The 18,515-nt window shown below is 39.9% G+C and overlaps 1 protein-coding gene across 2 annotated transcripts; it reads left to right on the top strand.

Annotated features, from left to right (window-relative positions):
- The first annotated feature begins 354 nt into the window (after positions 1 to 354).
- mfsd2a.L (major facilitator superfamily domain containing 2A L homeolog) lies at positions 355 to 16,492 on the top strand. Of its 2 annotated transcripts, NM_001099880.1 has the most exon segments (14): positions 411 to 693; positions 2,880 to 3,008; positions 3,847 to 3,971; positions 7,767 to 7,893; positions 8,001 to 8,079; positions 8,404 to 8,573; positions 9,175 to 9,265; positions 9,354 to 9,475; positions 10,164 to 10,247; positions 10,853 to 10,936; positions 11,876 to 11,988; positions 12,506 to 12,649; positions 12,902 to 13,078; positions 15,935 to 16,492. In NM_001099880.1, coding segments are annotated over 14 exon segments (1,575 nt in total). In that variant the 5' UTR covers positions 411 to 618; the 3' UTR covers positions 15,990 to 16,492.
- The last annotated feature ends 2,023 nt before the right edge of the window (positions 16,493 to 18,515 follow it).

Raw genomic sequence — 18,515 nt, 5'->3', positions numbered from 1 at the left:
GATAAATGGCTGCTTCCGAATTGTTTGTAAATGTGTGCATATGTGTACTCTTGTCTTTCACACTCGCGAACTGTCAAAATCCCATTACTAATTGACAGGACCCTCCCCACCCTACAACTGATTCAATAACAAAGCGAAAAGGAGCGCAGGCTTCGCATTCTATTCTTTGGGTGGCCCTGGTTTGACAGACCCGAGTATGTGTATATACAGTAGTGATAAATTTACACACAAACACAATCCCTCTGTCACATGGGGGGTGCAGAAGGACGTTGAAGAAGGCGTGGCAAATGTGTAAAACTCGACCGCACCCCTTTCTGTTACGTAGCTGTCATTGTAACGCGCAGCTAGTGTGGTGGGCGTTTCAGTCGTCCGAGGGACCGGTCTCACGCAGCTCATTCATAAGCCAGACTGAGGAGGCGAGCGCTGGATGTGGCATCGGGAGGGGGAACGCACTTACTCATTCGCTGCGTGTGTTTTCCGAACTTCTCCTAGTGCGCGACAGTTGGCAGGATCCGGATAGCAATCAGGAGATACTCATTAAATAAGTCTGCTTAAGCTGGTCCACTGAATACTCACTACCTCTGAATACCTAGTAGTGCCTTACTCAGCGTCCCCATCATGGAAAAAGAAAGGGAAAACACCTCTTGTGCCGGCTTACTGGGCCAGAAGAAGGAACCTGACAGCCCGACTAAGGTGAGTAAAATATCGTGTATGCGCTCCTATATGAATATTAGCTAAGGGCAGCAGTTGCCTCGCTGTACTCACGTCATGCATTGTACACAAAAGCCACTCTGTACTCCTCGGAGGTACGTCCTGTATTAGCATGACCCTACAAGGATGCCCTGGGCTCTCCAGCACTTGCTGAACTACTTTTCTCTGGCTGAGCTTAAAGGGAGCTCGTGGGGATTCCCACCTGAATAACTGTATGTCAGGAAAGAATTTGCAAATAACTTTTTCACCATTATTGCTTTGCTTCTTTGCCTTTGATCCTAAATACGTTTTCTTTCCCCTGACTCTCAGTGTGTATATGTGTCACTGTATACTTGCCACTGATGTATACATAACACTGTCCCAACCTTGGCTCAAGGGCTGGGGTCATGGCCACGCAGTACAGACAGCAGTCAGTCTCATTTTACAATGATTTTATTGTGGTTTTTTGGTGCCTGGGGTGCTTCCTGCTAAGTTGAATGCCACCCTCTTGTAACACTTTTTAAAATCCACGTATTTATTTATAACTACAGATAGGTATTGATATCTTGGTGCACCTACCTATAATCATTGCTTTGGGGTTTGAAGTTCAAAGCACAATCACTGGTAGTGACAGCAGCCGTTTGTCACGTACACTGCCAGGCCGCCTACACCGATGCCTGGTTTTTAGGTATAGTCCACGCTGAACTGTGGCATGCTGTGATTTTGTGTTTTACATATGCATTTATTGGCCCTTATCCAAGTCGTAATGTTTCCAAGGCCTAAATACAGAGCTGCCAACTAGACAAAATGTTACCCCGTACCAGGAGCCAGAGCAACTGGCGTCATTTTGTGAGCTGTATTGGAATCAAAACTCTCCGCCCATTTAAAGCTGCTATGTATAAAGATTGCTTCCTCCTATTTAAAGTACATGTTGAATTTCTTTGACCTTCATAAGGAAAAGTTTATACTCTTTAAAGGAAAACCTTTTGCGCAATGTCACACATTCCTGTAACGGAACACGTTCACTGAACACCCATACACAATTTGCCTTTTATACATTTATATGATGCGAGTATGTGTATATCTGTCTAATATACATACACATGCAATACACTAATTGTATTTCCATTTCTAAATGTAGTCACATTTCTTATTCATACTTGCACAGACTTGCTTTTCATAAGCAGATTTTACTCCAACATGAATACACAGTGTGCACACCCATTATGTGTTCTTTAAATGTATAGATGTGTATCCACCACATCCATGGGCACAGTGCTATTTTTATATGTATTATATACAAACACATAAACCTGTATACCAATAACAAAAGGGAACTCATTGCACACATTCATTTGGGTGCATGCAGGCACACACATTCTTTCCATGCTACTGCTGGAAATATAGTTGGTTATTTATACCACCTGCTCAGTCTTCAAATAAATCATGACCCATGCTGCTCTGCCAACCTTTATGGAATACCAGGAGAGAAAGGTATTCACATTCCTGTTGATCAAGGACTGTTCTAGCAGCATTGATACATGTAGACCTTTAACAGGGATTTGCAAATCTCTGCCTCCAATTAGTGCTACGTTTGTGCTAGGCCAGAGACAATAGCATTTTCTTTATCACTAGTAGCCACATTATATGAAGCCTCTTCTGTACTTGGTCTATGTTCTATGTGTGTACACATCTCCACAGTCCAGGTGGCAACTGTTTCACAAACACATATAAAAACTGTCACCCTGGACCCACTGGACCCACTTCAGTCGCCCCCCATTCTGCCACCCCCTGAGACACCCCTAGATCTGCCATCTCTACTGCTGTGTCCTGGTTTGGAGAACTTCTATGTTCCTGTGGATGCACACTTCTTGGCAGCTACTATTTATTCTCCATGTTTCTGGTTTTCATGGTGCCAAATGGCTTTCCAATTACACCCTGGCCTTATGCTGGATATTATTCCTAGCCAAATATGCTTGCCATTTGAAAGCATTTGACCTCTACTGGGGATCTTGCGTGACATTCCCTGGAAATAAAATTCTGCTATAGTGACAGGACACCGCTTTATGGCCATTTTCTTTAAACTGGCTTCTGGGTCCCAAAAAAACACTGGGTTTAAAATCCTTGCTTTGCACCAGCAACAGTCTTGCCAAACATACATAGCAAAACCATTTCTCTTCATCTTGCAGAGTCGATCAGGAAAACACAAGCTCTCTGTCTGCAGTAAGATATGTTTTGCCATTGGTGGAGCTCCTTATCAGATCACTGGGTGTGCGCTGGGATTCTTCCTACAGATTTTTCTATTGGATATAGCACAGGTAATACTTCAAGCATTCTTCATATTATGTGTCCTTATTATATCAAACATTTCCTTCAACACCTCTAATACTAAAGGTTTGATGTGCCCTTGGTCGTCTTGAATGTAAAATGTTACCCAACCTTAGTGATATAACTATACACAATCATGGGTTCTGCTGCCGAATATGGCACAGGGATCCCTACCACAGTGCCAACAGACACCTATAGGAGTGGTGTATTAACAGGCACATTTACAAAGTAATTATACAGTATCTATTATCTGGTTTCAGCATATTCTTTGTAGCAACACCCCTTTAATATCTCCGGTCACTTCCATATCTCCTTATATGCTGTCATTTTCAATGTACTTTTAGTAGCTTCTAGTACTTCAGGTAGTGCCTCTTAGCTCTTGACAAGCATGAGGTCACTTCCCTCTGTGTATAAATATATACAAATAAGGTAGCCCCCCAATTCTTTAAGGAAGGATTTGGCTGAATCTTGAGCTGAATCTGAACCATACGTAAATGAGGGAAAGAAAACATTTTGATCCATTTAATCACATGATCATGTGGTTTTAAGATGGAAAAGGCCAGGATTTAGCCAAATGCCAAACCAAAGCAAGGATTCAGTGCATCCCTATTAGAAAGCTAATGCATAAAAGTGTGTGTTCAAGGGTGTGAGGTTGAAATACATCGTCACCCCATTGCTTGTACTTATTTGACATTTTTTGAATGTTACCCTTTACCACGAGCCCCCCCCTCTCTTTTTTTACTGTTCATGAATATTCCCATTTATCATAAATGTTCTGGCAAAATCCATATATTTCCTTTCTCACGTGCAGTTTTAATCCCTTCGTAGGTACCTCCTTTCTATGCTTCTATCATACTTTTCACGGGCAGGGTTTGGGATGCCATCACCGATCCACTGGTTGGATATTTTGTCAGTAAGAGTTCCTGGACAAGACTGGGCCGACTAATGCCATGGTAAGTGTTGGATAAATATAGTAAAATAAGTAAATTGTAGTTATTTTGAATGGGTGAACATGATGGTGCTTTCATTCTACAAAACCACATAAATATCCAATTCTGTGCATAATCGTATAAATCTAATTTTAGTTACCTGGGAGGACAAAGATTATTGACGGGCATAATCATGCACTATGTTTATAGGTTACCTATACAAACACAAATCCTACACCTAGTAGTCCTTATTACTATAGCAGATATTGTGCAATGGCTTTGCTCTACACTGGAAAGTCTCTGTCTGTGCTCGCACACCCTGCCCATCCAAGAAAAACGACACCCGGTGCTCAGAGATAGAGGTAATGGCCACCTCAATTCCAATATGGGGTAATGCTGGCAGGGTGAACGCTGCAATAAACTTAAAGCAAGGGTTCACCCTGCCAGCATTACCCCGCGTGCCAGCTCTACACTGTATGGTGTTAATGGTATTATTATTAACATGTATTTATATAGCACCAACATATTGTGGGCACTGTAAAGTAAATGTGATTATACAACTAAATCACATGAATTATATACATAGAACATATGGAGTTACATACATCACAATCAATACCGGTACAAAAGGTGAGGAAGGCCCAATGCAGAAAGAGCTTACACTCTAAACTCTAATGGTACAGGTATGGAATCCGATATACGGAAACCCGTTAAGGCCATCTTCTTTAGGCTCCATTTTATTTAAATAATCCGATTTTTTAAACTTTTTCCCTGTAATAATATAACAGTATTTTGTTATCAGGTATCTGATCCGTTATCTAGAAAGCTCAGAATTATGGACATGCTGTCTCTAATAGACTCCATTTTATCCAGATAATCCAAATTTTTAAAAATGATTTCCTTTTTTCCTGTAATAATAGAGCAGTACCTTATACTTGATCCAAACTAAGATATAATTAATCCATATTGGAAGCAAAACCAGCCTATTGGTTTATTTAATGTTTATATGATTTTTTAGTAGACTTAAGGCATGGAGAGCCAAATTACAGAAAGATCCATTTTCCGGAAAGCCCCAAGTCCCAAACATTCTGGATAACAGATCTCATACCTTTACTCATGGCCACCTTCCGAATTCACGGGGCTCTGTACGGCAAAATTTTCTGGGCCCCCTGTTCCCCAAACTCTACCCCATATCTTGCCCACCCCACAGTAAAAAAAGTCAAACAGAAATCAGAGCTAAAACAGTAGCGCCCATTGGTGGCCAGCCCCCGACACATGTTATAAAAAGCCATTGGAGATTAGGGGCCCTCTGCAAGTAAAAAATATTGATGGCCTGCCGCCCCCACAAGTTATAAAAAGCCATTGATCAGGGCCCCCCTGAGGGTTAAAAAATATTGATGGCCTGCCTCCCCCCCCCCACAAGTTACAAAAAGCTACTGGTGGCCAGGACCCTTCTTTAAGAATAAAAACATTGTGGCAGCCCACCCAAAATTTAAAAATATCCAGTCCCCCATAAGTTTGTCTCTTAAGGGGAGGCCACCCATGCTTCACTTACTTGATTGCCAGGCCCCCGCTGGCCTAACAGCATTCTCCAAAGTTTAGAAGAGAGGACAGGAGCTCCAATGCGAGCATTATTTCTGCCCTATTCATTTCTCTGTACCCTCATTGGTTAAGTCCCGGTGAAGTTGCATTGGGATTGGATAGACTGGAGGGGAAGTTCCTACGTCACCCATCCAATCCCTATCCAGCTTTACAGGGACTAATGAGGGCACATCGGAGCGCCCATTCTCTATTCTAAATGTTGCAGCAGGCTGACAGCAGGGGGCCCGGCAAATCAAGTAAGAGAAGCATTGCCGGCCCCCCTAACACACAAAAACTTGAGGCGCCTGGGACAACTGTCACCCCTGTGCCCCCCTGATGGCGGCCCTGCCTGTAATTGATCCAAACTAAGATGTTATTAATCCTTATTAGAAGAAGAACCAGCCTATTAGGTTTATTTCATGTTGAAATTACTTTCTAGTAGACTTAAGGTGTGAAGATCCAAATTACGGAAAACCTGGAAAACCCAGGTTTCAAGCATTCTGGATAACAGGTTCCATTCTTGTACCAATTCAAATATCCTAGTTCAGTGTGTAAGGATTTTACTTAGGATATTAGTTTCTTTCTCATAATCATGCAAAAATGTATCTTGTATCATCAAAAATGTATCTATGTAACAGAGACCAAATTAGGTGTGTGTTATAAAATGGCTGTGAGCGTATTCCTAATTCTAATAAGCTTTCTCCAGGTTTAGATTAAACACAAAAAAATACAATACTTCTAATATAGGTACTTGCCCTTTGTTAATTCATATGGTTAAAAGTTAATATTCTGCCCTCAATAACAATGGCAAGCTATGGTTAACATGGGGTCAATGATAACTGACGTGTCCCTCTCCTGGTTAGAGATGATTCAGACGTAGTCATCGGCTGATCTCATACACTGATGTGGAAACAGGAAGGAGTTAATGTGTCAGAGGAGCTTGCATTGCTGAGGAAAACACACCACCTATTTTAGCCAATCAAAAAGCAGCCAGTACAGAACAGTGTCTCCGCTTAGCCAGTTAGGCTGGAGGGTGTGTCTACCATTCATTCGCATTTCAAATTAAGGTTACTAGAGGGCATAGCACTGAGCGGGAGTAACTCTGTATCTGAATGTGCAGACATTGCAATGCATATCTTTATACACAGTATTTCAGTTAGAATAAACGTGTCACATAACAAACATATGAACATTGATATTCGAACAATTAGCAAAAAGAGCATTTTTAAAAACAAAATCAACCATAAGTAACAGTCCTCGATAAAAAATAATAATTAGCAGAATGATTTTGACAAAATAATTAGCATTCTTTTTGGAAAAAAAACAATATATATATACTAAATCTTAGAGGGACAGGTATAATTATTGGGAGGGCGCCAAATCATATGTACCTTCCAGTGATTATAATTGCTTTCCTGAGACCTTGTGCTGGTGCTCCTGTTTGCTGAAATGTGCACTGGTGTGGTGTATTTCTCTAGGAGCACCATGTCACAGTCTTCTTCCACTTCTTTAATCTGCGCTGCTGCCCTGGACAAGGTGCTCATATCAAGTAGAGTGAAAGCCTGCTTTTAGCTTTTCACTGTGCATGCACAACACAAGCAGACCATAGAGAGGATCAATGTAGAAGATGGCAGTGTGGTGCTGATTCACTGGGAACATCCGGTGCACCTGTTGACGCAAATTGCTGTGGAAACCATGAAGCCACTGCCAAGTACAGGGGGTTGGTTGCTCCAAGGTTCCCTTGAGTGAATAGGCTGGGTCATAGCTTTTACTTCCTTACTACATAAGGGCTCTTACACACGGCCGTTCCGACCTGCGCTCCCCTGCGTTCCGTTTGTTGGCGTTCAGCCGCAGGGGAGCGCAGGAATAGACGCAAGTAATGATTTGAAATGGGGCTGTACTCACTCAGGCGCGTGTAGGCGCCGAACGCAGGTTCAGACGCAACATGCTGCATTTTTCCTGCGTTCGGCGCCTACACGCGCCTGAGTGAGTACAGCCCCATTTCAAATCATTACTTGCGTCTATTCCTGCGCTCCCCTGCGGCTGAACGCCAACAAACGGAACGCAGGGGAGCGCAGGTCGGAACGGCCGTGTGTAAGAGCCCTAAGGGACATTTTGCTATACCATGACCATAGAGCAATTAGCCACATTGCAGGCACACACCTGAACCTGGCCATTTAAACGGGAATTGTTATTGCTATTTAATTAAGTTTTCTTTTCTATATCTCAATTTCACAGGGTTGTCATTTCTACTCCCTTCGCTGTGGTTTCTTATATCCTCATTTGGTTTGTACCTGGCTTCTCAGGGATTTCAATGGTTCTTTGGTACCTGGTTTTTTACTGCCTTTTCCAGACACTGGTTACGGTAAGAAATATGTGAGCAGATGTAGTGATTTGTTGCATCCTGCTTTATGTAGGAGTATGTGCCCTAGGGTAAAATTGCTTCTAATATATGTTTTCTCTGTGTTGTAGTGTTTCCACGTACCATACTCTGCTCTCACAATGTTTATCAGCAAAGAACAGAGTGACCGGGATTCTGCCACGGGATATCGTGAGTCTCATTCTCTCTATCTCTTTTTTTCTTCATTCATCTATTTTTTCCAGGCTTCTTCTTTTCTCTTGAATTACTCATTTGATGAATTCATCTCACTATGCTTTCAGTTAATCTGCAATGTTAATTGCATTTTTCTTATTGCAATACTTTCCCTCTCTTACTTTTTATTCTATCCTTTTAATACATTTAATTTAAATATTCTGCTGTTTGCCTTTCCCTTGCTGTCATACTCATGGTTTCACCCCACCTTTTTTTTATAACACTTCCATTTGTCCCTTTTGTGACACAACATAAAAGTAACCGAATGTCTGTTCCTCTCAGGTATGACAGTGGAGGTCTTGGGTACTGTTCTGGGAACTGCCATACAGGGACAGATAGTGGGCAGACAGAATACACCCTGTGTAGAACACATTTGGGAAGCTCTTTCTAACACTACTGTGACTATGGAAGATCTCAACATTACTCATGATGTGGAATCCCTTTCCAGCACAGTGAGTTTCTGAACACCTAACCTCTTTCTCATATCCACATTTAAGCAATGTCATCTTTGTTTCAGCATCTATATGTTACTTAAAATGTATTCTCACTTAATGGATGAGAGACACAAGCCAAGATTCCTTTAGTGCACGCAAGCTGTTTACGGTTTTAACAGTGAAATGTAAAATTTATAAAACTTCCTAGTCTTGTTCACACATGAGAACCATAAGAAAATTATTGAAATATGTGTTCACGTTTATTATTTCATGGGTATTGTGTGCTATGTAAAGTAGCTTCAGGATTAGCTTGAAATGAAGTGGCACTTTTTCCCCAGTGTCTTCCAGCTATGTTTTTGACATAAAGTGAGGTTCAGGAAGTCTTCTTACAAACCTGGCATCATGTATGCGTGCCTGTGAAGATGGCCTGTTCTGTGGTTTGAGGTTCCTGAGTGGAGCCTGTTTTTTTCTTGTGCAGTAAATCCCTGAGTTTTGGGAGATAGTTCTTCCTTCCTTTTCCCTCTGCCCTATTTTTTCAGATTTCCATTCTTTCTTAACTTGTAGATTATCAACACGCCTTCTTTAACATGGTTTCATAAAATAATTTTTATATTTACAGAGGGATGCCTACATGATTGCTGCAGGAGTCATCTGTGCACTTTATGTGCTGTGTGCTATTATTTTGACTCTAGGAGTACGTGAAAAAAGAGGTGTGCATTTACACTACCATTCAGTTTAATTTTTGTTCTCCTGTCCTCTTGTTCTCCTTCTAATACATCATTTTTCTTTACTCTACAGATGCCTATGAGCTGCTGTCAGACCAGCCCTTCTCCTTCTGGCAGGGACTGAAGCTTGTAATGGGCCATAAACCCTATATTAAGTTAATTACTGGCTTCCTATTCACATCTTTGGCTTTTATGGTGAGACCAGTTACTTTGTTATCCAAACAGGGACAGGCCTTAAGGTGGCCATACACGGATAGATCCGCTCGTTTGGCGATGTCGCCAAACGAGCGGATCTCCCTCCGATATGCCCACCTTGAGGTGGGCAATATCGGGCAGATCCGATCGTGGGCCCTAGGGCCCAACGATCGGATCCTAGCATTCACAAACGGACGGTCGGATCGCGGGACCGCATCAACTAACAGATGCGGCCGCGATCCGACGGGGTTTTTAAACCCATCCGATCGAGATCTGGCCGACTTTCGGCCAGATCTCGATCGGGGAAGCCCGTCGGGGGCCCCCATACACGGGCCAATAAGCTGCCGACACGGTCTGTCGGCAGCTTTTATCGGCCCGTGTATGGCCACCTTTAGTATATACTGTGCTTCTACAGTATGTGAATCAGTAAATGCATGGGTAATTTAGAACCCAGGTATAGAAATTGCAATCAGAGATAACAACTTTTTGTTCTGAGTGGTTAGTGATTGGTGACCTAATGATTTGGGATGCAGAGTGAAGCAATCTGCTTTTTGTGGGAAAGCATTTCTGCTGCTATACCTGTATCTGATGCATTTATGGATGCTTTGCTTGCTACTGAACTGTGAATGCAGACATTCCTAGTGATATTTACAGATATGGTAACACTTCCTAATCATGTGTGTTTCAGCTGATAGAGGGAAACTTTGCTCTGTTCCTAACCTATACTATGGGATTCCGAAGAGACTTTCAAAATATCCTGCTGGTTATAATGGTAAGTCAATGTGATATCTAACACACACAAGTCATGAAGCACACTGGCATGTTCTTAGTCTTTAGGCAAAGAACGGCAGCAAAGTAATACTTCTTAGAGCATACCTAGACATACCTACAGGCACCACCTCCCTTAGAGATAGTGTGATGAAAGTGATGTATTATTGCACACTTATACACACTTTGATTTTACTTTAACTATATTGACTTCATTCCCTTTATTCTATAACAGAACAGTATACAGATACACAATAAAAAAGACTCCCATCTTTGAAAGGTTCAAGAGTATTTGGGCTAAGCACGCATTCTGCAACTTTTAATAACAATTTAAAATTGTTTTATCATTTAACTGATTTTATATATATAAATATAGCAGATCTCAAGTAACCTGAATACAACAACATTTGCCAAAAGAAGGCTTCCTGTGCAGAATAGGTTTTACCAAACATTCAACATAGCAAAATGAAGTCCATAATGTGACCCTATTTTAAATATGGGATATTTTTTTTCTTATAGTTTCTCTATGACTTAGATGCTGTTTGTTTAGGCTTTATTCCTGCTTCGCAGATTCATTTTTATCTCTTGCCTTATGATCTCATTTCTCAGCTCTCGGCAACTCTGACAGTTCCTTTCTGGCAATGGTTCCTCACCCGTTTCGGAAAAAAAACGGCAGTCTATTTTGGGATCTCGGTAAGTAAAAGTACATGTAATATAAACCAGCTACTGACAGTGGGCAGAGAGCAGTGCCATGTACTCAGCAGAGTGGAATGAAGGCAGGGACTTGGCACAGCTTTAAATTGATCTAAGTAGTGTTACACTGCCCTCTAGGGGATAACTCCATATATTGCAGTTTCCCATAATCTGCTTTTTCAGAAGGAAGCCAAGGACTGCTGCTAAAAACTCAATTTATGAAAAATGTTTTCATGGTATATCATTCATCCACTGAATTTTAAGCTGATTGAATTCCCAGCTGTAGACACGGCAGTATGCTGATTTGATTCCCAGCTGCAGACCAGTTTTGACTTTTTTGGGACACATCAATACAGGGCAGGGTTCTCCAATCTGCACCCCACGGAAGCTGATCCACTAGAAAAGCATTTTGCCTCTTTAGTATGCAAAGCTGGAGGAATTCTGCTAATCAAATTCAACACATGGCCAATCTGCATCTTACATTTTGGATAATAGTACATAATCCCTTTTTTCAAATCCGAATTAACCCCCGCCCAATTCATTATAATTATTTTCCCCTGCTTCTAATTTCATTTTTAAGTCTGTGTGCTTTGTTATTTGATACCCCTAATCTAGTGTTTATTTCCTGCCTGATAACTCATACAGTATATATGCCCTTCATACAATCCCATTACAAAATTTCTATGATGAGCCACTGGCATCCCTGTACTGCATAGCATGGGACTAATGCAGATTATGGACAGAGTTTAAAAAAATGGCTAACATAATGGAAGTAAACAGCAGGCAGTGTCTTTTTACCAAACACACCTGTAAACACCATTGTCATGGCTTACCATAAAGGGCCACAAATCAACCAAGTCTTGAGGTATAGAGATGATAGCTATTAACAAAAAGTTACACTGATTTTCTCTGTTTTACAATATGAAATCTCTTTTGTAGTCTGTTATCCCCTTTCTGATCTTGATCGTGCTGATGAAAAGTAACCTAATCCTTGCCTATATTGTAGCCGTGGCTGCTGGACTCAGCGTTGCTGCAGCCTTCTTACTGCCATGGTGAGCAAGTGTTTTTGTTTTTCTCTTCAGAATCCTTTCTTATTAGTTTGTGCTCCTTTCTTATTAGTTTGTGCTATGTACCAATGTTTTATTTGCCTTACCAATAGTCATCACCTTGCTTCTGCCATCATCCATTCTTCCAGTCATTTTGTAGATTTCACCAGTTCTGATATGTGAATTCACTTTTACTTAACATCCCTATGCTAATCATGACATTTTTTCCATCCATTATATAATAATGTAATATAATTACCCTTTTGGTATTTGCTTCTAGTCACCTTTCACTAACTTTTTAACATTCATTAATATGCTTTCACCTTTGCTTCTTTTTCATTTCTTTAAAGAAAAACTGCATTTTCATTTACCTCACTTCCCCTCAATCTGCCTTACAGATTTTGTATATACCAGATGTACTGTTGTCTCAAAGAGCCCTGTTTTTGTTTGTGTTTGAACTTAATGCTCTGGTTTGCACTTTCTGGAACAACTCTGAATATCCTTTAAACCTCCCTTGCTCTAGGTCCATGCTTCCAGATGTCATTGATGATTTTATTCTGAAGAACCCAGATTCTCATGGGCATGAACCCATATTCTTCTCATTTTATGTCTTCTTCACCAAGTTTGCTTCAGGAGTATCTTTGGGGATCTCCACATTAAGTTTAGAGTAAGTATAATGGGAGTGGTAAAGGTAGAATAGATAGTGCTAAAGATAAGTGAAACAAATGAAAACATGGGGGCTAGAGAGAAACTGGAGTTGAAAAGAAAATGTGATGTTTCTGAGAAGATGCTATATACAGCTAGGTAGAGAAGCAAGAAAATAAAGAGTGAGGTGCATAGAAAGTGGTCTCTGTAAGAGGAGTGAAGCTGAAGTCATTTTTGGTGATCTGTAAGTCTCATCCCTATTGTACAACTCTAGTTTTGCAGGCTATCAGACACGGGCCTGTTCCCAGCCAGAACAAGTGAATGTGACACTGAAAATGCTTGTCTGTGCAGCCCCAGTAATACTCATACTTCTTGGACTTTTACTCTTCATACTTTATCCCATCAATGAAGAGAAGAGGAAAGAGAACAAAAAAGCCCTGCAGCTTCTTAGGTAAGTTTCAGCCATGTAACGTACAAAAAAACAATACTTACACCTTTGAAATATATATCTTGAAATCTTGACATTTCAGCACAGATGTTTATATCAGCAGAGTAACTACTTATAAACGGGCTCTGGAGTAGTGGGGGGTTGCATCTGTGACGTTGCCACTGTGGAAAATGGTCTGTAGGAGCAAGATTATAGATAAAATATGAGTTGAAAGCTGGTTGGTTTTTTTAACTAGTCACATCACAGAAGCATTTCAGTGATATTTTGAACAGAAATCAGTTATTGTTGACTCAAACTCTGTATTCTATGGTATTCAGAAATGGTGCATAAAACATATTTATTAATAAATAATTAATAGAACCTTGGCCATAAGACATGCCATATTTGACAGATGTAGCACATTATGCTCCATTAAGTCATATGTACACTGGGGAATATTTGGAGGGGATGTACTTGATGGACAGTTGTCTTGTGTGACCCAAATTAACTATGTAAATATATCTGTATTTTAATGTCACTGATTACTGAAAGGTGAGCGTTTAATTTGGTTTGCAAGTTATGGGAAAGTTATGGGAAGAGTGACACTGAAATTATAGCTTCAAATAGGAAATGTGGTGAAAATTAAAATTTACCATAAGATACATTTTATGGAAATAAACTTTCTAAATATTATCAATAAAAAATTCTGTACCATTTCTGAATTCCATTAGGGCAGGTTTGATATATTTTTGCCAAGCAAGCAGATCAAGCAGCTTTAATATTCATCTACCATCAAAAATCTGCTTCTCTACATCAGAATTTGATTAACAGTTAGACCAAATTCACTGGTGTGTGCTCCATTTGCCTTGACAATGTATAATAATGGTATAATAATGTCTAAAAATATATAATTCAAATTGTATTGAATTGATGCAGTCTACTCTCAATAGGCATGCATAAGCACCAATCATGATCCAATCCTTGGCAGCAGTCAGGAAAGATGACATGCTTCACAGTAGGCACTTACAAATCATTCTCCAAATATTTCCCAATTATCCAAATGAGTTCAGGAAACAGAATACAGCTTCTTAAAAACAGGTTAATGCTATTGATACTTAGCAGACAGGTAAGATTGAGGTTCAAACGACTGCTGATCCAGCAAGAATTCAGTTGGCATCTACCTTATTATAATTCATCCCAGCAAACACATAAAAAAGAAATACATTTAAAGTAAACACCTACACAAAAAGAAAAGTGCTTCTTGGGTGGATTCATTATAATGCCACATTGGAATTACATCCATGTTTCTGGAAAGCTCCAACAGACTCCCTGCCTGTCCCACTACAGAAGGCCTGTTATTACTAGACTGAGATCAGAAAATGAGGTTCGTCTGTCATTGAAGCTGATAGTACAGGGCTGATTATTATGATGCAGTCTTGGTCAATACTGCCATATTCTTGAGGGCAGAGCCATCTGTTTGGCTGTAAGAGCAGTTTTTGGTTTTTCTGTGTTGTGAAGAGACATCTCTATTTTCTCCCAGCAGTAACTCCCTTTTACTCCCGTACTTGTACTTTCTCATGTACAAGTCTATAACTCAAGTCTTGACTCTTGGTGAGCTCAGAATACACAGAGTTCATGACAAATAAACGTTGGCTTTCACCTCAAGTGGTCTCCAGCACTAGCTTATACTGAGGATACAATTGATTATTTTTAATTAAGAAATGCCTATTTTTTTGTGGCAAAACAGAAATTGAGTACTTTTTTATTTCAACTTCCTGGCTCTTCAGCTGTTGGAAATGTTAAATAAAATTAATAAGGGACAGATAACACCCCCCCCCCCCATATAAAGAACCTCTGTAAGAGCAATGAGGCACATTTTTGCCCAAGTGTTTAAGAAATGTGCCAGTTGACAAACAAATGTCCAGAATTGTTTTTCTTTCATAGCTTAAGTGTTTGCTGTGCATTTATGGGTCATGTAATTGTGGCTCAATAACACTGACCTCCAGTTTTAGGCTACAGGGTAAAATACCGTTTATCCACTTGGACTATAGAGTTTGAATAAGAACATAAGTGGCATGGGGCTGCAACTAAAGATTACTCCAAGAGAGCCAGCAGTACGATGCACCTAATGACAACAAATGACCTACACATGGAATTATTACAAGCTAGAATCTGCTTATAACATATGCACGAAAAGGAGAGAGAGTTACCATTTTTACATTCCAGCATCACCTGACATGATGGGGATTAGAGACTATACATTGCCCTGATCTATTATTCCATGGTAGTTCACTACTTTCACTATTCCAACGAACTAGGCCAGTAAACTGCAAGCTTCTATGCCAATGGTCTTTGATCCAGAGTGAAATACATTTGCTATGATTTATTTATTTATTTGATCTAACGGAACTTTTGAGTCATAATTCTTGTAAATTATGAATTATTTTTATCACTTATGATGGAATATCTAAAATGTTTTTTTTCATCTCTTAATTTGCCCTCAACTACGTTCTTCCAGCAGCATAGGTTATGGCTAAACAGGTGGCACCACGGTAACTTGCCAACTTTTCAGGCATGTGCTATATTTAAGCTGGTATTTGTAGCTGCCCCATATGAAACCATAGATCGAGTTTTAATTTGCTGTCATGAATTTAATGCTATAAATCACACCATAAAGCCAAGGTTTGTAACCTGCTATTGTATTACCTCTATTTAAGAATTTGCAATTATTTTTAAGCCTGCCTGTTCCCTGCCTACCCACCACAACAATTTTATTCCAGTCAGTGTCTTGTAATGATCATTTAGCTTAAAGTTCATTTGTCTGTGTATGGGTTTTTTTTCTCTTGTTCTCACTTTTATTTATTTTTTTCCTGTCCCCAGGGAAAGCAATCGAGACTCAGATTCAGACTCCTTCGAACTGGCAAGCAATGTATGACCCAGGCTTAGAGCTGCGTGTTGGTAGTCACAAGCAGAAAATGCCAAGAAAGGATGCATTGCACCATAGGGGAGTGGATACCAGCCATAACCTCCCTGTGCTGCTTCCTCTGGACTCTTCATGGAAAATCGAAAATGTTTTCCTGTTGGGATGTGTAGCATCCCCGGTGCTAAAAATACTAGGCACACACCGAATGCTGCAATCCTACATAACGGTGCACTAACATAGGGAAATGTATTAAATTAATTGTGAATTTTCTAAGTGGTGTTTGTATATAAAGACTTCCCTTGATCTTGTGGGAAATGAAGAATAACAAGGTGCCTTTATTGATAAATGCTTTTCACTGTACACATTAAAACAATTTTGTATATATTTGCAAGGTACACTTGTGAGACCTTCCTAACGGTCAACAAACACTGGTATTTGATCACATGTATGTATATATTAAGTGTATGCATTTGTATTTATATATGTATGTATATTAAAACCAAGTTGGTTTTTAAGTCTGTGTTTAAGTATGGCAATTTGTATGTATTCTAGAGCACAGAGCACATTTACAATATCCTGCTTACAAATGAGCAATAAGTAAGCCTACAGGACCATCAGTAACCAAGGGATGAAATCATACGGAATGCTAGTTTTGGTATTGTTGGGCATATTTGGAATGTTTGCTTTCATGAAATATTGTAAATTAATTTATTTCGGTGTTTGTTCTTTCATATACTGATTGTGTCTCACAATGCCTCATGGGGATAGTATTATATAATATCAATAGTAATGTAAGTTGTGCATCTGTATGGTCATGTATTAGAAAGCAAAAATAAAAACATAGCAGAGGCACGTAAGAATATACCCCATGTATGCCATGACTAGCAATCTAACTAAAAATATGACCATTTTTTGACTAATTTTCACTTACAGTATTAGATCCCATATCTGTACTGACCAATACAGATGGTAAAGAGGGCTCAGATAATTGGCTCTTTCAGTGGTACTCCCACAAGATCAGGGTCTGTATTGATCACATGTGGGTGTATCAGTTTTGCTGGGGCAGTATGTGAGCTTTAGGTTCTATAAAGAGGGGCCAGAGTTCGAAAAGTGGGGGGTCCACATCTAAGGGGGTTTATATAATTCAGCAGGAGTTGAATTTCAACAACAAAACGAGTGCCACAAGCTGGACATCCCTGAAATATAAAAATATATTGCAGTTTGCACACAATGTCCTTTCTGGATGGATGCAAGCAACCCTGACTTCCCTGGCTGCTTACATTTAGCTGAAGATAAAGCCTTGCCATACTGTGGTACTAAATGACTTCCAGCTTTTTAATGTTTAAATGTATCTTTCCTTGAGGAAAGATGCTCTATAATATGGAAAGACCCCTTTTCTGGAAACCCCCTGGTTCCAAGCACTCCAGATAATAGATCCTATACCTGTAATAAGTCTGTTGTACAGTGAAATATGTTGGCACTTTTTAAATAATCCATTTAGCAGCTCTGATTTTTGTATTACTGGAATTTATTTGCTGCCTAAGTTTTTCCCACTTACGAAGATTACGCCATGAAAATAATGGTATAAAATACAGTGAGGGGGTGGTGTTATAAAAGAAAACATTCCCACTTGAGCAGATTACGCCATGAAAATAATGATATAAAATACAGTGAGGGGGTGGTGGTATAAAAGAAAATAGGCCTTTATAAATATGACATTATGACATTATTGATAGGCACAGGAATTATAGAGTGCCCAATGGCTCACCACAATTTATGAACAGGATCAGGATTTTCAATTAATGCACTAGTTCACAAACTTTGGGGCTGGCCCCTTCTGGGGGAGTCTTGAAGCACTAACTATCTGAAGGCCAGTTAGGGTGAAAATTGGGTGCACTTGCTCTTCTAAATACACCTGAAAGACCATCTTGAAGGTCAGTTGAGATTAGGGTGAAATTTGGGGTGTTTGTATTTGCTGTCATAGATATTCTTGATCTGATACACAGATATTTTCCTGTATCTTTACTCATTTCATGTCAAAGGTTGGATTTTTAAGGGGGTCCCTGACCAAAGCTAGAAATTCAAAAGGGATTTACTGAAACTGAAAAGGTTTGACACCCACTGCGCTAAGGTAAGAACAAAGAAATGGCTAGTAACAATGGAAAGGCCATATTGCAGCTAAGTTAACAGACATAGGACAGTAATAGTGCACCCAGGATTGCTGAATACAGTGCCCTTTATTCAGGCAGTAAAAAATATATAGCCCATGATCCCCACTAATAGGGATTCTGAGTTATAAAAAAAAATTAAGCTTTACGAGAGTCTCTATATAGCAGGTGGGGAATGTATATTAAACAATTTTCAGTTCTCTGATTCTGAATAATTTAGATAAGTAGGATAGTTACAGGCCAGAATTCTATGTGTTACCTTCACAATCAGCATAGCCTGGCCAAGTAGTATTGGCACCCAAAGCTTGGAGTGCTGTGTGTTCACTCCAATACCTTGTTCCACAAGTCACCCCTGCCCTGCCTCCAATAA

The sequence above is a fragment of the Xenopus laevis genome, chromosome 2L, assembly GCF_017654675.1.
Source record: "Xenopus laevis strain J_2021 chromosome 2L, Xenopus_laevis_v10.1, whole genome shotgun sequence".
NCBI lineage: Eukaryota > Metazoa > Chordata > Amphibia > Anura > Pipidae > Xenopus > Xenopus laevis.
Note: the sequence above shows the minus strand (reverse complement) of the source record. Positions and strands in the feature narration are given on the sequence as shown.

What these genes read in the sequence shown, in the direction of transcription:
- mfsd2a.L (XM_018244660.2), top strand. Translation starts at nt 619, where the DNA reads ATGGAAAAAGAAAGGGAAAACACCTCTTGTGCCGGCTTACTGGGCCAG. An exon ending in TGGAATCCCTTTCCAGCACA is followed by an intron (nt 8,574 to 9,174) that starts GTGAGTTTCTGA and finishes TTATATTTACAG; the next exon opens with AGGGATGCCTACATGATTGC. An exon ending in AGGAGTACGTGAAAAAAGAG is followed by an intron (nt 9,266 to 9,353) that starts GTGTGCATTTAC and finishes TTTACTCTACAG; the next exon opens with ATGCCTATGAGCTGCTGTCA.